Raw genomic sequence first — 24,466 nt, 5'->3', positions numbered from 1 at the left:
CAATCAAATGCAACAACAAATATGCAAAGTGACTCGGCAAATATGTATGTATGTATGGATATACACACTTTATCAATTATTTTTAAGATACAATTTATTTTAGTAAAGAAAAGCAGAACTTTAAATTGCTGAATGCAGTACACAACGTGTTTACACTTATTTTTAGCACAATAATTATTTAAACAAACAAATTTATTGATTTAAGACAAAATAAGGCACAGTAGAAATAAAAACACAACTTCACAGCTTGACGTTCGAACTTTTATTGGTTGTACTGTAGTAACTTCGCGCAGTTAAATGGGTTTCGGGTTTGATGAAAAGTTTTATAATCACACTTGGAAGTGATCGTAATACTTTTAAATGTGTTTCCATCCCTAAAAAGCCATTGTCATTTCTATCTGCTCTGTTGATTTGTTGTTAAGAGTTGGAAGTAAAACATATGTCTTCTAATATATCATACAAAATTGATCAGAAAATCCCCCAAAATTGGCAGTTGAATTCATGATGTATACTAACGTTAGCAAAGTTATTATTTACTAAAATTTCTCAGGGGATATACTAGCCCCGCGGCATTCGGCCTAGAACCAGAAGATACTGATCCGAAGCGAGCCGAATTCATGTATTCTGTATGTGTACTGTAACATTCCTCTTTTCTTAGTGGTCTGATTTTAGGAAAAAACAACAAAAGTGAGTTGAAACTTATTTTTGTAACTATATTTAGAAATCCATTGGTTTAGCGAAGTTTTTACGTAAATAAGGTGCAATACGACGGTTTTGGCATTCTTGATGCAGGAAGGACAAAAACCTTTCTCAAAAGTCTTCAGTAGCGCTGCACAGGCGAAAATCCTTGTTGGATATGACGTGAATACAAATATTTTGTATTAACAAAGACACCATCGTATTTATGTAATATTTTACCAAGGCCTTACTTATGGAAGCCAACACCAAAGATACCAAAATGGTGAATCTCTGTAATTAAATCCAGTAAAGATCCATAGATATTCAACTAGTGGTTTATGTGAAAAAAGCTCCTAAAACTACCATATTTTACTCCTGAAAAAAGCAAAAAACAACACTTTTGCGGGGACAACATTGGTGAAAAATTCAGATAGCCGAATGACAGAACAAAAAAGAATTTAGAGGGAGACAATTGACGGCTTATTTTACCTGGTTATTCCACCATGTCCGAAGCCAATGCCACTTGCTTCATTACCGAATATGCGTCAGCAACCCCAGAAAAAACTTCCGTTTTTCACAAATTTTTTTTAAAATGGATAGCAGCAGCTTTCTCCTTAACTTCAAAGCAAATCAAAATAAAAGGCATACACAATAGATGTTGCACTTTATCAAATATGGGCCTAGTTTTAAAAAGTCGTAAATTATTGAAAATGAACGGAATATAGAACAAATTTGGCAGCAAACAAATCTTTTCAGGAAATTTTAACAAAAAAGGGGGCAACCAAAATTTCTTTTGTGATGAGAGCCGCTGAGAAAGTGAAATTATGTGATCGACTTCATTTTATTATTGCACCATGAAAAAAATTTAATTTGAAATTTTTGAATTTTGAAAAGCGATATGTTGAAGATAATTATCAAGTAGTAGAGATAAGAAGGATTATATGATACTTAAGGTTGCTTGGGTGATGCTCTATCAAACTGCATCAAAACTACATTTTTTTAATTTATTTAATAATTTGGGAAACATTTAAACAACGCGACATCAGGACGGACAAGGCGACAGCTGTTTCGATTATACCTTTTTTAAATCTCTTCAAAGCCTTTTCTCCCGGGAGTGGGATTCGAACCCTGCACTCCTACGATGGTTGAAGTGTTATAAACGGACTCAGCCACGTCATGCCTTAGTTGTTGTAAACCTTATCCCAATTGCCTTCTTGGCATATTTTCTTTATTCATAGTCCATCCTTCGTATGGAATCATATGGTAAAGTTATGCGTTGGTAAGGCGGTTTCAGAGAAACTTGGTATTGTTGCTTTGTTCTATTTATAGAACTGCAACGAATTAACACCAATGTTGTCTATTTGTATGAGTTTTTTAAGCGGGGATTACCCTTATTGCTTTAAATGTATGAAAATATTTATCTGAAGCAATTTTTAATTTATAATTTATTTAATAATTTGGAAAAATGTTTCTTTCATACAAATTATATGAAGAAAGGTGTACATTTTAAAACTCACAGTTAGTGAATAGAGCCCCAGGACGGACAAGGCAGATTTACACTCCAGGCAGATGATATGGTTATAGAACTCAATGTGTTCACTCTTCCTTTTGCAAAATTATCCATATTAATAATAGACAGGGAATAATTCATGACGCAGATTCTGTGGTGACGGATATATACATAAGGGAATTTTAATTAGTATGGTAGGTTCCATACCCCAATTTACCGGAGTTTTCGTTAACATTTTTACATTAACAATATTCACAACTATGCCAAGTTTAAACAATATGAGTTAATCGATATGGAAAGAAACTGGAGGTACCAAACCATTTTACAATTCTTGCTACTTTTCACCACTAATACAATATCGATGTTCTGCATCTGCCAGTCAAGTATCATTGCACTAGTATAAGCACCCTCAGAGATATTTAAAATTTTATATGTTGGTATATATATTATATCAGATGCCACGTCCCTGCATACCAAATTACGCCCAATGCACTGAATATCTCTATTTTCTACAAATTGGTGTATATTTCATCCAAATCGGACAAACGCTGCATCCTATATATGTGTGTGATTTAGTTTGTATGCTAGCTGTCATTCCCCTCATTCCAACATTCTCCAATTTTCATTAAAACTTTGGATTGCTTTAGGAATATTGTCAGCCAAGCCAAGTTTGAGTAATATAGAGATATGTCATATTGAAAAAAGAATTTGTATAGGAGATACCGTACCCTCTTTTCCAATTCTTTAAACTTTTCTCCACTGACATAATATCGATGTTGGGCATCTGCCTGTCAAGTGTGATTTGCTGGTATTAATACTCTTAGGGATGCGATTTTTCATATGTTGGTATACATATCAGATGCCATGCCCCCTAAATACCAAAAATACCCGCTATGCACTGAGGAATTCTATTTCGATGATCTGAAGATGGTGAGAACGACTCTTAATGTTTTCATATTTTATTCGTTAGCTTCATATTTTCAACCTTCTTGGAAAATACCTCATAATAATATATAAAGGTCAAAAATTTGATAAACATTGTAAGTCGAAAAACTGAGCTATACATATGGTCTAGTATTGACCAATAGCTTGGTGATAGAGTTGGGTCGTTTCGTTCTGAACTTGTTCACTTGATCGGGTCTCTCAACTGAACAAGTGAACTAGATCTTCGATTTCGGTTCTAATTGTTATTTTAGTTCATTTGTTCCTTTAGTTCGTTTTATCTAATGTTATTCTTTCTCTTTTCTCGTTCGCCAACATTGTAAATTCATACATACATACAATACTGAGCACGAACGTTGATGATGTCACTTACGCTAAAGATATGTGTGGTCATCTTTGTGTGTGGCACTGCTAAAATAATATATGTATGGACTATTTATGAAAAACATCTTTTGTAAGAAACTAATTACATTAAACTTGAAAAGTTCATATTTACAATTTGCGTCTGTACTCTTTCAATTTCCTGCATCTTCCGAAATTTGTAAATTTTTTTGAAGTTAATTATACATATATATATTAACTTATTTATTTATAACACATTTAAATATACCTACACAAAGCATTGCTGCATACACATCCCTATCTATACTTGTTGGCTTTTTTCGCGGGTGCAGGCAGCAGTGAACAAATTTGCTTGAAAAAAAAGGAACAGATGAACAAAAAGAACAACTTGTTCGTTCATCAGAAAAATAACGAAAGAACCGAATCTCTAAAAACACAACTGTAATTGGTGACCTCTCTATAGAGTCTGAAAATATCATCGACTTATTTAACGTGACAATTTTAAATCCACAAAATTAAATCTTAAATACGAATCTACACAGATCTGGCCTTTTATGGCGATCGAAAATTAATATGTAAATTTGTTTCCCAAGTTACTAAAAAAATTTAAAATTGCTTTTCTGAAATTATTAAATAATTAAAAAAAAAACAAGGATTGCTTTAATTAAATGTTTTTCATATATTGTTTTTAGTGAAATTTTACCCCTAAAACCATCGGATCTGTTGCTTTTAGTCATCTCGTTCATTCGTGCTTTGCCTTCTTAATCATTGCCATATGTTACGAAAATTAATTATAAAATTGAAGGCTCGTTGGGGAAAATCCGCAAAAAACAATTAAATATTCTGCAACTCACTCGGGTAGCACGATTTTTTAGCAGATGTCATAATGACGGTAAAAGTCAAACGCTTAATATTAAATCATTCACTGAAACTCCTGTATACTGTGCTTGGGCGAAAAATTCCAAATGTGACGCATTTCGTTATACAAATCGCACTTCCGAAACGACTCACTTGAAATGCAGTCCACACTTCCGATCCCCACACGCTTTTGACATTTCCTTCCTAAAAAAACGTTCGCTAAGAGCTAAATGAAGAAACAACGTATCATTATCTTAAGGCTGTATCAGAGTTATAAGTAGCAATTTCCAATAGTTTATTACTAGCGTTTTAATGTCATTCGCTTTTTTAACGTAGTATTGTTTAATTAAGTACGTGAGTACATTTTCTTGCGATGGATGGGTTTTCTCGCAGTGAAGTCTGCCCAGGAAAGTTAAGCGAAATGCGAATAAGGCCAGTGTAAACGCTTTTAAATGACCAGTGTAAATGTAATATTACCTTGTTTGTTTAATATGTACATTTCGAATCTTTAACGTCATTAACAGTAAATAAGAAATCTGAACTAGCTTTTAATCAACCAATCTCTTTCCATATAAAAAGCTCGAACAACACCATTATTTGCCTTGCTTTTTTTTTTAGAAAAGTAACAAATTACAGCTTTAAGCAGAAGCACCCATCAAAAGCCAGTAACACAATAGTATATACGCCTATTTTCACAATTCACAATATGCTATTACTATTACTTATTCTTTTAGGTATCGCAAAAATAGCCATACCATAATAAAAAAAAAATATCTGCAATGTGGCACACATGTACCTCCATTTACCAGACAAAAAATATTCTCTGCAAAATTTGTATGTTTTAAGTAGCAGATGCCACTGTGACGCCTGCAATACAAAAAAACAGCACACAGTGCTTGTCAACATTTTCGCAGAATGTTGCAGTAATTTTTTATTTTATTTTACAATTTTAAAAATTTTAGGATTTTTCTTTGTGTACGTAGATGCAATTCTTGCGGTCTTTTAGCTATTCTGTTAAATTATTTATGTATGCATGTAGAGTTTCGTGCGTTCACAAGGGAGAAGAGGACAGGAGTAGAAATGGCGCCACGGTCCCACTAACTTAGTTCATAAAATGTTACAGTTTAATAAGAGCTCAAATTAAAAACTCAATAGTCGATCATGCCATAACGTCGCCAACAAATAGGGCATTTTTGCTGATATAACTCAAAATGAGTAAATATAGTTCTCAACGTGTTCCGATATGTGTGAGAAGACATACATATTTTTTCTTATTTTAACGCACTGAATATTATGATATTGTAACTTAATTTAAGAAATGTCGATGATTCTGGCTTCTGCTGTCGTTCGAATAGCTGAACTGTCGAAAAAATATACCCAACTCTTCAGTATAAAAAATCGTTCTTTATTCACAAAACAACTATGGTAGTATTACTTCACCATTGTAATTATTCCGAACTTGACTTACAGCGTTTCAAAATAAAACTGATTGATAATTCATAAGCTTGCCCTGGTTTTATACTCTCTGTTGCCCTGATCTCCTATTTCGCTCAGGGTCTAGACTTTCCACGAGCAGCGTTATCGATTAGCTGCTTATTTACTTCGTTCATACCTCTGCAACTCATATTCACTGTTGCCTTCTATGTGTATGTGTGTATATCTTTGAGTAATGTGCGGTATTTATAGCTGTGTACATGTATGCATGTAGCAGTTTTCTTTTTCATTTCATTTCATTTATTTGTTGACAAGATATTAGTACAATAAGTTCTAAGATCTTTTATAGTACAACCAAAATGAATAACTCTTATAATAATAAAATCAGTCGAGCTAATCTATGTCAAACTTAATAACAAACTCAAATTTTTAGGTAAGAATATAATAGAAAAATAGTATTTAAAATTAGCATCTATAGTTAATATATAAATAAATAAATTATTATTCTTTGAGAATAACACAGTGGAAAGCTCGTTTGCATAATTGTAGATAGCGAAAACTCAGATGTACATATTAACATTGACTGAAATAAGTATAAATAATATTTTTAAAGTTGCTTTTATTAAGACTACTTAGAATAGGTACTAGATTAGAGTTCCATATACGAATAGCATTGACAAAGAATAGCCGGGCTAAAGTTAAATAGTTATAATTTGGCACTATTAAATCGTTGATTCGGGCAGATCTGTGGAAAAAAAGCTTATCATATAAGTAGCGTGGGTCTTTATAACTAAAAAGTCGATAGAGAAAAATACAGTTTCTGGCTTTCAGGTAATTAGAAATTTCACAACCCAACAAACGGGATCTGCAACCAGATATATGGTCAAAATTACTAAATTACTTAATCCGAACACATACCGGGTGACATGGTTGAATGCTACATCAATTTTGTGTGCAGACTGGGAACTCAACTTGCTGTTCTCAGAGTAGCAAATTATCGGCATAATTAATTGTATGGCAAGCTCTCTCGTAAAGTTAGCGGGAGTAAAGATTTCAGACATTCTCAGGTTCCTAATAACATTATACAGCTTACTAACAACAGAGTTCACATGGTCTTTGCAAGTCAAAGTTATATTGATAATGAAACCAAGATTGATTACTCTGGGTACTAGTTTTAGGCTTTTGTCGGCAATGTACATAAGTGGTATATTTTGAAAATCTATTCGCTTTTTAGCTATAGGCAGCACATACGATTTACCACTATTTAGGTATAATTCATTTTTCACCGCCCATTCAGAAATTGATGTTAGGTCCCTATTCAAATTCGAGCATATATCACCTGTGTCCTCATGATTACCGGATAGATATAGCTGGATATCGTTAGTATAAGCAGGCACTTGTACATGCCGCTATACATAGAAAATATCGTTAATAAACATAATGAATAGTAGCGGCTCCAAAATAGATCCTTGCGGTACCCCAGTGAGTAACGATTTTAGACCAGAAGCCTCGGAGCCTATTTTGGCACGCTGGGATCAGATAGCTCCGCATGAGACGCGTTGCGGAATTCATAAAACCGAAGTAGTTGTTTAGCTTCATACAAAGCTTGATCTTCTCTTGTTTATTTTATTACTAGCGGCATAGTGACGTGTGAAAATTGCTAATATTCGCCACTATAAACATTTTTGATTTATTAATGAAAACTGTGAATTTCTAAAAGGTTGCAGAACAAGTGGGCAATGGTTTCGGAAATCAGCTTTAGAATCAACAATTTCTCTAAGGTGGGAGGATGATGTTGGATACCAACTTATGAACTATAAATTTTTTAAAAATAGGACAATTATGTTGTATCTCAAATTGAGAGCGTTTTTGTTTCTCAAATTCGGAGAATAAGTGGAGATTTCTATTTCATATCAACTTGAGAACTATCAACTGACATCCAACGTCAACTTAAGAACTATTAATTTTCCGAGGATGAAGAGGAATTGAAGGATGTTGTGTGATATCAAATTGAGAATAGCACTGATTTCTCAAAGGTTGGAGAAAAATTGGAGAATAATTTTGAATATCAACTTGAAAATTATAAATTTCTCAATTTCTTTGATACAACCGTGAGAAACAATAATTTGTCAAAGGTTGGAGAATAATTGGAAAATTGGATTTTTTCTCAAAAGCAGTAGAATAACTGCAGAAGGATGTTGGATATCAAATTAAGAAATATTAATTTCTCAATTGTTAGTTGGTTCAAAAATAATGGCGGATATCACTTTAAAAACTAACAATTTCTCAAAGGTTGGAATGTGGCGTCGGATATTAACTCAGGAACTTTTAATTTTTAAAGAAGTTTCAATTTCTCACAGCTTGGAGAATAATGTTAGATCCCAACTTGACAACTATTAATTTCTCAAAAGTTTGATAAAATTGGGGAAATATGATGGATAATAACTTGAGATTTATAAATTTATCTAAGGCTGAAGAATAGTGTTGGATATCAACCTAAAAAATATCAACCCATAGAGCTATAAATTTCTCAAATGATGAATAATAGTTGGGGAATGCTGTTGGATATTAACTTGAGTACTTTACATTTTTTAAATTTTGGGGAATACCCACATGTATTGACCAAGCTATACGAAGAAAATAAAAGTCAAGTCAAAAATATTTTGATTTCATATAAAACCCCCACTTCTCCACAACTTGAAGTTCGCCCCTTGGCGGACATACTTTTTTTTAGCACTATGTATGAATGTTGCTGTTGCTTACATGTATGTATTTCTTTTTTTTGCTCATATTACGGTTATTATTAGTATTGCTGTTTATTCACACTCACCTGCTGGCGTTACGGTGTAAACGCATGGTTCACTTTGATCACCAATTTCGTTGCTAGCCCAACACAAAAGAGTTCCATAGTCCTGTGTGGGGTAAAACGAAAAAATAGCACACAAAAGTCAGAAGTGAGCAAAAAATGGGAGTACAATTTTTTTGTTTTTTTGTTTATGTATGTGGTAATAAATTGGAAAAAAAATGGTACAAAATTTATTGGTATGAATATGCCTGCATGATGTATGCGTCAACGTATGCAGATGAGTTTAAGATTATTTGCAGGTAACAGTGAGTAAATGCACAGCAAATAGGTATTTACGAATCTATATGAGGCGTAGGTGCCTAACGACCTAACTATAGGCGATTTCCGGCAGGTGTCTGTGACGCTAAAGTTAAAGCTGATCTGACCTCTTTGTCCTTTTGTATTTGTTGTTTTGCTGCATATGCGATTGTGTATGCGAGCCTTCATTGAAAATTCAAAACCGCAATTCAGTTGGAAAATTATGCGAATCTATTGGAAAATTGATGATTTATCGCCATGCATACGCACACAAATACAATACATGCACACACCTATACAGTCTTTTTTGCATAATTGTATAAGTTTGTGTAAATATGGTTGAGGTTGTTTGAAGGTGCAAATGTCAGGAGCCGACTACATTGCATTTTGACGGCTGCAGCACTTACTGGCACTTGAAGCGACACATCATAATTCATATGTCTGACATTCGATCAACTGAACTGGACCGGAAAGTCAGGCACGCCAAACAACTAACCAGCAGGGGGCTGTATGTCGTTAGTCGTTAGTCAGCAGCAGCCAGGCGATAGCCGAAAGCACTCAGCAGCTACTCTTCAAAATACACATCCATCATTTCCCTCACCAGACTCTTTACCAATTGATTTCTTCTTATACACACACATATAAACACACATTATATATACTTACATTTTCTGTCATAGGTGTGTAATGCGCTATGCTACGTCCTCGATCGACAGCAATGTGTGATGCTGGGATGTCAATAGTTTCGCCTTGTGTTGCATTGAATTTCCAGATGTATGTCGCCTCCAATGGATTCGCTTCAATTTCGCAAGCAACCTTAACCATTTCCTGTCGGCCGGAACTATAGGCAAAACGTTGGCCAGGACGACAGACGGGCGCAACTGCAAAGCGGAGATGTAGAAAAAGGCGTAAAAACATCATATATTAAAACGTTGAAAAATTCGTATGTTTGTATATGTTTGATAGTTGATGTATTTGTAAGTGACGACGTTAAATACATAAGTAAGTGCATAAGTAGAAGTTGGCGACACTCGAGTCAGAAGTTATTTAGAGTGTGCAATGAGTAAAATACTCGTACAATATTTTTTTGATGCTATGACTAACAAGTAAGGAAGGTTAAGTTCGGGTGTAACCGAACATTACATACTCAGTTGAGAGCTATGGTGACAACATAAGGGAAAATAACCATGTAGGAAAATGAACCGAGGGAAACCCTGGAATGTGTTTGTATGACATGCGTATCAAATGAAAGGCATTAAAGAGTATTTTATGAGGGAGTGGGCCATAGTTCTATAGGTGGACGCCATTTAGGGATATAGCCATAAAGGTGGATCAGGGTTGACTCTAGAATGCGTTTGTACGATATGGGTATCAAATGAAAGGTGTTAATGAGTATTTTAAAAGGGCGTGGGCCTTAGTTCTATAGGTGGATGCCTTTTCGAGATATCGCCATAAAGGTGGACCAGGGGTGACTCTAGAATGCGTTTGTACAACATGGGTATCAAAAGAAAGGTGTTAATGAGTATTTTAAAAGGCGTGGGCCTTAGTTCTATAGGTGGACGGCTTTTCGAGATATCGCCATAAAGGTGGACCAGGGGTGACTCTAGAATGTGTTTGTACGATATGGGTATCAAATTAAAGGTATTAATGAGGGTTTTAAAAGAGAGTGGTGGTAGTTGTATAGGTGGTCGCCTTTTCGCGATATCGGCATAAAGGAGGACCAGGGGTGACTCTAGAATGCGTTTGTACAATGTGGGTATCAAATGAAAGGGGTTAATGAGCATTTTAAAAGGGAGTGATCATTAGTTCCATAGGTGGACACCGTTTCGAGATATCGCCATAAAGGTGGACCAGGGGTGACCCTAGAATTTGTTTGTACGATATGGGTATCAAATGAAAGGGGTTAATGAGCATTTTAAAAGGGAGTGGGCCTTAGTTCTATAGGTGGACGCCTTTGCGAGATATCGCCATAAAGGAAGACCAGGGGTGACTCTAGAATGCGTTTGTACAATATTGCTATCAAACGAAAGGTGTTAATGAGTATTTTAAAAGGGAGTGATCCTTAGTTCCATAGGTGGACGCCGTTTCGAGATATCGCCATAACGGTGGACCAGGGGTGACCCTAGAATTTGTTTGTACGATACGGGTATCAAATGAAAGGGGTTAATGAACATTTTAAAAGGGAGTGGGATTTAGTTCTGTAGGTGGACGCCTTTTCGAGATATCGCCATAAAGGTGGACCAGAGGTGACTCTAGAATGCGTTTGTACAATATGGGTATCAAACGAAAGGTGTTAATGAGTATTTTAATAGGGCGTGGGTCTTAGTTCTATAGGTGGACGCCTTTTCGAGATATCGCCATAAAGGTGGACCAGGGGTGACTCTAGAATGCGTTTGTACAATATGGGTATCAAAAGAAAGGTGTTAATGAGTATTTGAAAAGGGAGTAATCCTTAGTTCCATAGGTGCACGCCGTTTCGAGATATCGCCATAAAGGTGGACCAGGGGTGGCCCTAGAATTTGTTTGTACGATATGGGTATCAAATGAAAGGGGTTAATGAACATTTTAAAAGGGAGTGGGCCTTAGTTCTGTAGGTGGACGCCTTTTCGAGATATCGCCATAAAGGTGGACCAGGGGTGACTCTAGAATGCGTTTGTACAATATGGGTATCAAACGAAAGGTGTTAATGAGTATTTTAAAAGGGAGTGATCCTTAGTTCCATAGGTGGACGCCGTTTCGAGATATCGCCATAAAGGTGGACCAGGGGTGACCCTAGAATTTGTTTGTACGATATGGGTATCAAATGAACATTTTAAAAGGGAGTGGGCCTTAGTTCTGTAGGTGGACGCCTTTTCGAGATATCGCCATAAAGTTGGACCAGGGGTGACTCTAGAATGCGTTTGTACAATATGGGTATCAAACGAAAGGTGTTAATGAGTATTTTAAAAGGGAGTGATCCTTAGTTCCATAGGTGGACGCCGTTTCGAGATATCGCCATAAAGGTGGACCAGGGGTGACCCTAGAATTTGTTTGTACGATATGGGTATCAAATGAAAGGGGTTAATGAACATTTTAAAAGGGAGTGGGCCTTAGTTCTGTAGGTGGACGCCTTTTCGAGATATCGCCATAAAGGTGGACCAGGGGTGACTCTAGAATGCGTTTGTACAATATGGGTATCAAACGAAAGGTGTTAATGAGTATTTTAAAAGGGAGTGATCCTTAGTTCCATAGGTGGACGCCGTTTCGAGATATCGCCATAAAGGTGGACCAGGGGTGACCCTAGAATTTGTTTGTACGATATGGGTATCAAATGAAAGGGGTTAATGAACATTGTAAAAGGGAGTGGGCCTTAGTTCTGTAGGTGGACGCCTTTTCGAGATATCGCCATAAAGGTGGACCAGGGGTGACTCTAGAATGCGTTTGTACAATATGGGTATCAAACGAAAGGTGTTAATGAGTATTTTAATAGGGCGTGGGTCTTAGTTCTATAGGTGGACGCCTTTTCGAGATATCGCCATAAAGGTGGACCAGGGGTGACTCTAGAATGTGTTTGTACGATATGGGTATCAAATTAAAGGTATTAATGAGGGTTTTAAAAGAGAGTGGTGGTAGTTGTATAGGTGGTCGCCTTTTCGCGATATCGGCATAAAGGAGGACCAGGGGTGACTCTAGAATGCGTTTGTACAATGTGGGTATCAAATGAAAGGGGTTAATGAGCATTTTAAAAGGGAGTGATCATTAGTTCCATAGGTGGACACCGTTTCGAGATATCGCCATAAAGGTGGATCAGGGGTGACCCTAGAATTTGTTTGTACGATATGGGTATCAAATGAAAGGGGTTAATGAGCATTTTAAAAGGGAGTGGGCCTTAGTTCTATAGGTGGACGCCTTTGCGAGATATCGCCATAAAGGAAGACCAGGGGTGACTCTAGAATGCGTTTATACAATATGGCTATCAAACGAAAGGTGTTAATGAGTATTTTAAAAGGGAGTGATCCTTAGTTCCATAGGTGGACGCCGTTTCAAGATATCGCCATAACGGTGGACCAGGGGTGACCCTAGAATTTGTTTGTACGATATGGGTATCAAATGAAAGGGGTTAATGAACATTTTAAAAGGGAGTGGGATTTAGTTCTGTAGGTGGACGCCTTTTCGAGATATCGCCATAAAGGTGGACCAGGGGTGACTCTAGAATGCGTTTGTACAATATGGGTATCAAACGAAAGGTGTTAATGAGTATTTTAATAGGGCGTGGGTCTTAGTTCTATAGGTGGACGCCTTTTCGAGATATCGCCATAAAGGTGGACCAGGTGTGACTCTAGAATGCGTTTGTACAATATGGGTATCAAAAGAAAGGTGTTAATGAGTATTTGAAAAGGGAGTAATCCTTAGTTCCATAGGTGCACGCCGTTTCGAGATATCGCCATAAAGGTGGACCAGGGGTGACCCTAGAATTTGTTTGTACGATATGGGTATCAAATGAAAGGGGATAATGAACATTTTAAAAGGGAGTGGGCCTTAGTTCTGTAGGTGGACGCCTTTTCGAGATATCGCCATAGAGGTGGACCAGGGGTGACTCTAGAATGCGTTTGTACAATATGGGTATCAAACGAAAGGTGTTAATGAGTATTTTAAAAGGGAGTGATCCTTAGTTCCATAGGTGGACGCCGTTTCGAGATATCGCCATAAAGGTGGACCAGGGGTGACCCTAGAATTTGTTTGTACGATATGGGTATCAAATGAAAGGGGTTAATGAACATTTTAAAAGGGAGTGGGCCTTAGTTCTGTAGGTGGACGCCTTTTCGAGATATCGCCATAAAGGTGGACCAGGGGTGACTCTAGAATGCGTTTGTACAATATGGGTATCAAAAGAAAGGTGTTAATGAGTATTTGAAAAGGGAGTAATCCTTAGTTCCATAGGTGCACGCCGTTTCGAGATATCGGCCAAAATGTGGACCAGGGTGACCCAGAACTTCATCTGTTGGATACCACTAATTTATTTATATATATAATACCCCGAACAGTATTACTGCCAAGATTTCAAGGGTTTTTTATTTCGCCCTGCAGAACTTTTTCATTTCATTATACTTAATATGGTATGTGTCACACCCATTTTACAAAGTTTTTTTCTAAAGTTATATTTTGCGTCAATAAACCAATCCAATTACCATGTTCCATCCCTCTTTTCATATTTGATATAGAACTATGGCATTTTTTTCATTTTTGGTAATTTTCGATATCGAAATAGTGGGCGTGGTCATAGTCGGATTTCGGCCATTTTTTATACCAATGTAAAGTGAGTTCAGGTAAGTACGTGAACAGAGTTTAGTAAAGATATATCGGTTTGTGCTCAAGTTATCGTGTTAACGGCCGATCGGAAGGACAGACGGTCGACTGTGTATAAAAACTGGGCGTGGCTTCAACCGATTTCGCCCTTTTTCACAGAAATAAGTTATTGTCCCAGAATCTAAGCACCTACTGAATTTCACAAGGATTGGTAAATTTTTGTTCGACTTATGGCATTAAAAGTATCCTGGACAAATTAAATTAAAAAGGGCGGAGCCAAGCTCATTTTGAAATTTTCTTTTATTTTTGCATTTTGTTGCACCATATCATTACTGGAGTTGAATGTTGACATAATTTACTTATATACTGTAAAGATATTAAATTTTTTGTTAAAATTTGACTTTAAAAAAAAATTTTTTTTAATGTGGGCGTGGTCGTTCTCTTATTTTGCTAATTTTTGATAAGCATACATATAGTAATAGGAGTAACGTTCCTGCCAAATTTCATCATGATATCTTCAACGACTGCAAAATTACAGATGCAAAAATTTTAAATTACCTTCTTTTAAAAGTGGGCGGTGCCACGCCCATTGTCCAAAATTTTACTAGTTTTCTATTCTGCGTCATCAGTTCAACTCACCTACCAAGTTTCATCGCTTTATCCGTCTTTAGTAATGAATTATCGCACTTTTCCGGTTTTTCGAAATTTTCGATATCGAAAAAGTGGGCGTGGTTATAGTCCGATATTGTTCATTTTAAATGGCGATCTGAGATGAATGCTCAGGAACCAAATTTCATCAAGACACCTCAAAATTTACTCAAGTTATCGTGTTAATGGACGGACGGACGGACGGACGGACATGGCTCAATCAAATTTTTTTTCGATCCTGATGATTTTGATATATAGAAGTCTATATCTATCTCGATTCCTTTATACTTGTACAACCAACCGTTATCCAATCAAAATTAATATACTCTGTGAGCTCTGCTCAACTGAGTATACAAAATATAGATTTTATGAAGATCTCCAATTATCTTGCTGTTGTGTGTGACCCATCTTAAATAACTTTGCCTTTTGATAGAGGTTAAATTTTGTTCAAAATTCCAAGTAGTAAGTTTCACGTCGCCAGCTCCACGGGAAAATACTCAAAATCGATTAGGTGACTTTAAAATTTTTGACTGAAATTAAAGGAGAAACATGAAAGCAACTTAATACCTATAAAAAAGCTATTCTGAGGTGCCGGGAAAGTCTTACGATAAGGTTAGGGTATAATAGAGCTAAAGTAGGAGCGAGTGAAAAAATAGAGGCAGGCAGAGGAATTCAGAGACATACCAGTTTTATCGGTTTTTGCGATCCCGGGATTGTCGGAGTTTATGCATTTTTTATCTTTCAACAATAAAACTTGCTGAAGTGGACACATTTTGAACGGCTTTGAGGCAAGCAGTAAAATTACTCAGAAATTAATTGAAATATTTTTAGAATTAAATGTTTACTAATTTCCTCCATTCTTCATTGAGGTCGGCCTTGCCTTAGCTAAAAACTCGAAAATGCTATATTTCAGAAAAAAAAGTTGAAGAACTTTTAAAGTTAGAATATGCTTGGAGAATGTCAAGTTCTCTTAAAGTAAGTTTTCAGTAGGCGGAGTAATCAACCACCCAACCGACCATTTGGTAGATCTTTAGATCAAGCAAATCAAAGTTACTTTTAGTAGCAGAGGCATGCAATGTTTTTAAATTTTTTTTCTTTTCCTCGTAGAGAAAACTAATCAATGGCGTACTTTTCCCAAACAAATTTCATTTGGTAAGTAGCACCCTTAAAGAGCACGAACTTTGAAAAGCCGACGAAAGTTTTAGATAAAGTTTATTGGTCGCTATGATTAGCGGGCGAAGAGGCTGAACCCAAGAACGCGCTCTAGGTGCCATTTTGATGCACGTTCTCCTGAAACCAACTGCGTGATGAACCTTGCGCGTTTACTCAAATCATTTGGGCGATCAATAAGAATTCTGATGTCCTTTATGGTGAATTTTGACAGCGCTCCTAGGTCAGGCAGCACAAATCTGCCTAAAGTTAAGAATCTCATATTCACCAGGGTTGGACATTCGCAGAGAAAATTAGTGACTATTTACAAGTGTTCACAGTAGGGCTTTCGTCGTCTTTTGTTGATTTTGAAATTAATGTCACTTTTTATTGAGGGTAGTGGCCGTTGCACCGTGACTGCTTCAGATGTGTCTAACAATGCCCCAGCCTTTGTCAGTTCATCCGCTTTTTCATTGCTGTCAATGTTACTTTGACCGAGTATGCAAGTGATACTGATGGACGCAAGGTTTGCTGCTTCACCTGACGCGCTCTTACAGTTTTCGTTGGCTGTCCAATTATATGGGCAAATCCCAAAAGCTTTTACTTTTTTGGATACTCGAGTTTTCACACGGGCAAAAAATTTAAGGCCAGAAAAAAGTACAAGGACACTAAGTTTGACCTTTTGGTTATCCGATCTGATAATTTTAAAAATGAAGAAAGTTGATAGTAAGTTTTTGCACACTTTTTCAAGCGATACTCTTAATTTATTTTTTTTGAATTTTTTCGATAAAATTTTGAGGCATCGCTGAAACGCTATGGAATTTAAACTGAATGTTGTTTTTGAGACGGAGATTCTAAAAGTATGAGCAAATTAATGTGCCCCTCCAATACTCAAAACTATTATCAATCAAATTAGCGATACTCTTTTTTGTCGTTTTCAATATTGACAGTTTTTTGCTTATAGCTTTTTGAGGCAACTGAGTATTGAAATTGGGATTATGCACGATAATAGCCTATCAAGGACTAAAAATACCTGGGACTTCAAATTCGATGTGCCCCTTTCAGTTTTGAAGGTGGAGGCAGAAAAGTGGAAGCACTTGTTTGCGTAAATTTTTTTCAGGAGTATGTTTTTTTGTGGGCGCAGCTACAATTTTACTTTTATCAATCCATACCCGATTGTTAATTTTTTCTCTACACCACAGTGCCTCATCTTGGAATATTCACGCAAGGAAAGTTATTGAAGTTTCTACATGGGGCAAATATACGAAATTTCCGACAAAAATTTGCAAAAGTCAAAAAGTGTAGAAAACAAATTTTTGTTTTTTTAACCAGGTTTTATTTAAAAGTAAATGAAAAGAGACACAAATTTGGTACAAAAATTTAACAAAAAAATTTTTTTTCTACACTTTTTGACGAATGCTAATTTTTGGCGAAAATTTCGTATATTTACCCCAAGATGAGGCAATTAATGGTAAACCACTGTGGTGTAGGGAAAAAATTAACAAACGGGTATGAAATATTTGACGGTTACCCGGTTTCATATTTTTGCCGATATCTCTAAAAGCGGGTTTCGGGTATCAACAAAATTTTACCTAAATATACCCCACATAGATATGTATGTACATGCTGATAAAATTTCAACACAATCGGCTAAGAAATGTTTAAATAAGTAACAAAATTTAAGGTTTTCCGGGTTTATATTTTTATCAATATCTCCAAAACCGGATCGCGGGTATTAAAACTTTTTTACCTAAACATACTCCGTTCACATATCTATATGTTTTTAAAGTTTCAAAAGAATCGATGGAAAGGTGTTAAAATAAATGGGTTACAAACTTTGCAACGGTTTAGCGGTTATTCGGTTTTATATTTTTACCGATACCACAAAACCTGGTTTCGTGTACCAAAAAAATTCTACATAGCTAACAGCTGCATATATCTCCATATTTTGTTAAAATTTCCATATAATCGGTACAGAAGTGTTGAAATAAATGTATTTTTAATACTGCGACCTCAATTTATATATATTTTGCTCGATCTTTTGACTATCTCTTTTTGGGGCATTACGTAAGACGAGTAACGGCGATGCACTATAGCTCCAATTTACCCCTCAATATTCATAACAAAAATATATTTGCGTGATACCATGTTTCAAAAAAAAATTCTTTTCTCCAAAAAAACCAAAGTTTGGCGGATTTCCCCATATGCTCACTGTCGCTTGCTCAGTTCTCTAACAGGAAAGACAGGCCCTTTCTATTTCTGGTATCTCTGCTTGGAAGATACTAGCTGAGTTTGGAAGACGGATACATATGTGAATTCCAGTTTTTCGGATAAAGTACCCGCACCAACACCGCAGGCATTTTTGGACTCGTCAGTGTAGAATGAGGCTCTGCGCCCTTTCTGTACTTTGTCGGCTGATAAATTCCTTCTTGAAGGAAATCTCACCTTGAAATTCTTATCAAAGTTCAATTTGTGTGATATGTAATTTATATCGCATTCGCGCTGAGGTGCTTTCTTAGAATACCGCTGTGGGTATGCAGCTTTTCGTTCCAATTTCTAGACTTCCAAAGTCTGATGTCCGAACCATTAGCTGTCAGGCGTATGTTGATGGCCAATCGCTGTTGGGTATAGATAATATTTAGCGCCTCCATTCGAGTTTGGATTTAGAGTTTGGTTGTACCTAGGCATAAATGTAAAAATTTTTGTTTTACCTGAAAGTAACATTGAGAAAAACTAAACGTTACCCTTTGTTGACGATCCCTGTATTTACGCATGTGTGTATGTGTGTGCTCGTATGCAGCTCCCATGGAGCCCAAAGTTTGCACAATTAAATGAAAACATTGACTTAAGTTTCATTTTGCCTTCTTAAATGCAAATCAATTGAAATTTTTTTCTTTCATCATTTTGCTATATTTTTTGTTTGTTTTTGTATTCTTACCTTTAGAGTTTTTCTTTTGTAAGTAATACTTCAGTTTGCCATTATTTTAATTTAAAGTCTGTCATTAAATGATGGATTGGCAATTTTAATTTGCTTATACACTCACGCATGACCATGCACAGACACATTCACACACAGGCACTTACATAATGCGTAGTTACATAAGACCAAAGTTATGAAAATCATATTTGCGCACTTTTATAATGCACACCGCTACAAATAAACACACATACATATTCTTGTAGTGAATATGTTTAATATTGTAGCTTCATCAATATAATTTGTAATGTATTTATACCCTCTCAAAACTAGTATGTATCCTAAGCCAACTAGTCTGATAACTGTTTTTTATTATATTAGCCTACTTACTCGCCTCACTATACTTCTTCCTCTAAATCCTACTCACACTCCCAATCGTAATATCTTTCCCATTCCATTATCCTCCTCCTAATCGTACTACCACTGCCAATGATACCACCACTCTCACTTCCACTTCCATTCCTTACCGACCTAATTTTCTTCATATGTGGAAGGTTTGGTCCGTGAGGACCTAAGATTAGCTGAGTGAGGACCTCACAAAGTGTAACCAGAAGATTGTTTAACGACTAAACTGAAAAATCCTTTCAGAAACCAGGACCTATGTTATAAAATACATCCATCCTCTTGACAAATACAAAAAGATTTCTGTATCACTCCTTATAACTGAAGTCTTATCCTGGCACGCGCGGGACATAAGCACAGAATGCGCTCGATCGTGTCCTCGTCCAACCCGCACTTCCTTCATTTGCTAAAACTGACCACGCCTGATTTAAAAGATTGTGACGCCAGAAAGCAGTGTCCAGTCAGAATAACTTTCATAAGTATACAGTCCACTCTTTTTATTGAAAAGAGTAACTTTGTTAACCTAAGGTTGTTGGACCTACACCTTTTCTGCTTTATCGATCACCTACAACTGTCGCCCTATATTAATCTTCCACGACACTCACTTTGCCTTGGGTATTTCACACTTGTAGATACTTAATAAATTCTTTGGTTTTCTTCAGTTCCTCTGGCTACCTTTTAAGGTTGTCTCAGTTTCGTTTCTTCATGTCTTTTTGGAAGTTTGTCGAGAACTACGGTTTCTGAAGGTTCCTTCTTTCTCTTCCCTCCTCAAGGGGATGCTGAAGCTAATATATGTATGGTCGGAGAAGGATGTTCTAGCAAGGACCATCCAATCATACCTTCATATATAACCTTGAGAGCTTAATGCAATATCAAGTACATTGTTGAATCTTGGTGTAAACTACGTAGGGACACTACCCCTGTGGACTATGACCAAATTGTTTTTCAATATGTGACAAAATAGAGATACGCCTTTATCATATGAGTCCCCTCCTGCCCACGCAATCTGTTGCGCATTGGCGTCCGCGCCTATGACCAACCGCACTTTGCGCCCTTCCTATTTCACTAGCTGCTTGCACTCCCCCATTGGGAATAAATGCCTGCTTATTCTTTTTCTCGACCACCACCACTACGAGTTCCTCAGTAGTGTAATTAGGCAGCATATATGAGTGTAATTGTCTCCTTACCATCTATCTATGGATTTTAAATTTTTATTTCGATCTTTATTCCTCTCCTTCCCATATTCACTTCACAGCTGCAGAGGTAAGGACTCGGCTTTTTGACTAAATAAAATTTATATTGCCTGGGAGCGGGAAACCGTTCAATTTTTCAAAATTTTGTAAAGCCAAAAACACAATTCCGGGTGGGCATTTGGATCTACTGTCAACATTTTTTCAATAATCGTTGGATTAATTTGTACGCCCTTAGGACACAGACATCAATTTTTATTTATTAGATAAACAACAGGTATTTTTATACTTCGCAAGCTGTTGTTGCATCGGTAGAGAAACTCGCCGCAAGCTCTGTGAAGTGGTATCGAAGTTGATGGTCCTTTGCTGGATATAGATCAGGTACGCTTTAGTAACAAGCACCATTAAAGTACAATCCCTGAAACGATTTAAGGTGACCACATGAGACCTTCTAGGCCATACCGCCCTCCCAGCGCCTAGATCCATCAGGAGTTCGTGGTCGCCAGAGCCTCGGCTGAACAGGATTCGCCACGGGTAGGTGAGGTTGAAAATTTGGTTGGAGAAGATATATATTGCGGTGGTAACCTCTTTAGAGGGTTGCACTACACAACCCCTTGAATCAATTTGGTATTTTAGTCGCCTCTTACAACAGGCATACCTACCGCGGGTATTTTGTAAGCCCACTAACCCGCTGGGGAACTGATTGGATCTTATCGAAATGGAAAGACCACCCTTACCCTTCAATTTTATTTTTGAAAATATTGAAGCTGGGTCTGGGAGTAGTACTGGGACTGCTACTGCGACTGCGCTTCAACTGAAACTGATTCTGGAAATAAAGGATGGAGAGGAATGAGACTGGGAAGTGCTAGAGTGAGACGAAATAGAGAGATAGGGATAGATGGAGCGGAGAGGTGAAAATTATAGGAAGATAGAAAGAAAAGAAGAGATGGAAAGCACTGAGAGGGCGAAAAGGATGCTCTGTGGATTGAATGAAAGGATAAATAAAAGAGGGAGGGGGGAGGGAAAGTAAGAGGTAAAAACTTATTAAAAGTTTAAAGATAGGACAGAACAACTTCTGTAGGGTCTGCTAGTACTTATAATAAAATTAAGCAAAATCGATTAATGAACACGCCCGTTTTAATAATACTTAATGTCAAAAACTGGAGCTTATGGAACATTTAGATAGATAGAAGCTCTCAACTGAGTGTTTAGTGTTCGCCTACACCCATACTTAGACACTTTCATCAGTTAATAAAGGTGTGTGCAGCTACCAGTCTATTATCATCTTTAGTACCAAACAAATACTCGGTTCAGAAGAAGGGGGCCATCTCAAGACACTCCTTAATTCACCACCACATTCAGGTCTTGCTCTCACAAGTATGGTCTTCTTTCGGTCTGTTTGGATAGTAGTCAGGAAATCCTAGTTGCAATCCGGTATGCGTATACGCACTGGCTTATTTGTTGCTTGACTGCGGACTAATAATCAAGTGCAACAAGTGAAAATGTAGAAATGCAGAACCTTTGATAATTTCGGTATGTATCGAGCGTTATTGATGTTGATATACAATTGCAATTTAATTGTTACAATTTTTGATTGATTTCAATAAATTTAACTATTCCAGAAAATTGCTGTATATAAGTAGCAGAAGAATAAAATAAAAAAAAATAAATAAAAGTAAGGCGCAATAACCCTCGAAGAGATTTTAGGCCGAGCTTCTCTTCCAATTTGCGTCGTGCTCCTCTTGATTTTTCCTACAAATTGGCCGGGCTGGACCTACATATTTTATGTCGACTCCGAACCAGGGCCGCAGAGAGCCGAGCCGGGCCCCTGGAACAGTTCGCGTTTACGGGCCCCCTAAAAAATAAAATCAATCCAGTAAAAAAATATCATAACATAGATTATTAGATTTCATTGATTGATTTGCTTACATTAGCTTTTTCTAAATATGTACATTTTAAGAGATTGAATCAGCCAAGGAAAACCTTCCGTGCTTTTTTGGGAATATGGAAATTACCGATTCAAAACTAATGCTGGGAGCAAGGCTGGACTTCAATGCCAATGTTCCAAGGCTTGTCAAGCAATTTTGGCTCATAGTAGGACGTAAAAATTTTTTCACGCGAGACAATAGACTAAAAAAACGCTCAGCTTCAGCCACACTGGCTGTAAGTGTGCAAAATATTTAAAATTTATCTAACTTAAAATCACATTTTATTTCGACTATGACTATGCCCCATAGTATTTGATTGGATGCTTATGATTTTAATTTAGTGATTTGTAGCAACAAAATATGTATGTATCTATGAAATCCTAGTTAGAGTACTGTTAATACTGCTTTGCTTGCCGGGCCCCCAAAAACCTTTCGGGCCCAGGGCAATTGCCCCGGCGGAGCACGCGGCCACCGTGCCGCCAGTAGCAGAAGAAGCATTATTAAAAACCGAACTAAGCGAGTTAATTAATTTGTTTGGCTGTTGAGCGAGTTCGTTTTTGTTGATAGAAAGCTGAGGCGTTGATTTTTATTTAATGTGAGATCAACGGAACAAAAATAAAATAATATAAACAGAAATTTTTTAATAAAATTTTGTAGAGAAAATGCAGAAGCAATTTTACGACAGGTTTTGTACGTATTGGCGCCCAGTAAATAAAACCAAAGTGGAGGGAAACGAAAAAATTGGTTGAGACTGCTGCGTACAACAGGGCTTGTTCTCTGAGAAGATTAAAGGGGAATGCAAAGCCACCATGACGAAGTAGAGAGTTGATACTTTTTGGAGCCAGGTTAAAGATAAATAAAAGTTCCTGGTACGAATAGAGGATCTGTTTAGGATCTATGAGCGCGAAGTCAACAGGTCGAAGAGGGTTTCATGGAAAAATGTCTGTGCGGACATATAACGCTCCAGCGAAAGGACGAGACTGAGAAAACGCTTACTATACACTTTCCATCAGGAGATGACGTTAAAGAGTTATATAACAACGCCTACACTCCTAATATGGACCGAGAGGATTGGTAATAAATATCAAAATTTAATGGGTAATGACAACTTTTTCCAAGTACAAATTCCGGGTCCTGGTGGGATATTGCCTGCTATGGCAGGTGGAAATATTATAGAATGGCTTGGAATAATCTTTGAGGCTTGAATAAAACTGAGAATGGCGAGAGTAGTCTGCCCCCCGTAGATCCGCGTCTGCTGGAGATACAGCAGTAAATACTATTTTGGACTGAGTGGGAAGGAAGAAAAGTAATTCCTCTTTCGGCAAACGAAAATCATGCTCTACAAGTCATTTATCGTACATGTCCTTATTTATGGCGCAGAAGCATAACGTTGACAACATCAGAAGCGGCTCTGGACTGTTCAAAAGAAAAGTTTTTCGATGGGTTTGCAGGCTCTACGCGTTGGGAACGGCAAGCACCGAAAAATATTTAATTATGAGCTGTAGGAGCTTTATGCAGACATTAAACGAGACACAGCGGCTTGGTCATGACGTCAACAAGCGTATCAAGTTTGATCACTTTGTTGGTCTTTGGTAATAAATTATCGTATTTTTTCCATTTATCGAAATTTTCGATATGGAAAATCAATTTCTCCATCTTCAATAAAAATCTATTATTCTGAGTCAAGATAAGCCAGTATTTATAAGGATATTTAGATAGTTAAATTTTTACTCAAGCTATCGCGTTAACAGACGAGCGGACGGACGGACATGGCTCAATCAAAATCTTATTCGATGCTGATAATTTTGAAATAATTAAGTATATATAGCTCGATTCCTATATACCAATACGTATAACCGTTATCCAACAAGAGTTATAATAGCTTTTGCAATTACTGGGTATATTACTGAGTTGTCTAACTGTTGTCAGTGTGGAAAATTTAATTCAAATGCATTTGGCCGTTCTGACGTGATTGAGTCACAAAGACAATCGTATGAACACAGTGGCGAAGTGAGGGGGGGGGGGAGGCAAGGGGGGCATCTTGCCCGCGCGCTAATTGAAAGCATATCTATATCTTTT

The 24,466-nt window shown here is 36.9% G+C and overlaps 1 protein-coding gene across 1 annotated transcript in view; it reads right to left on the bottom strand.

Annotated features, from left to right (window-relative positions):
- side-VIII (sidestep VIII) overlaps positions 1-24,466 on the bottom strand; it is a 930,757-nt gene that overhangs the window by 119,622 nt on the left and 786,669 nt on the right. The window contains 2 exon segments of the mRNA XM_067772586.1: positions 8,595-8,676; positions 9,534-9,748. Coding sequence (XP_067628687.1) covers positions 8,595-8,676; positions 9,534-9,748 — 297 coding nt within the window.

This window comes from Eurosta solidaginis, chromosome 3 (assembly GCF_040869045.1).
Source record: "Eurosta solidaginis isolate ZX-2024a chromosome 3, ASM4086904v1, whole genome shotgun sequence".
NCBI lineage: Eukaryota > Metazoa > Arthropoda > Insecta > Diptera > Tephritidae > Eurosta > Eurosta solidaginis.
Note: the sequence above shows the minus strand (reverse complement) of the source record. Positions and strands in the feature narration are given on the sequence as shown.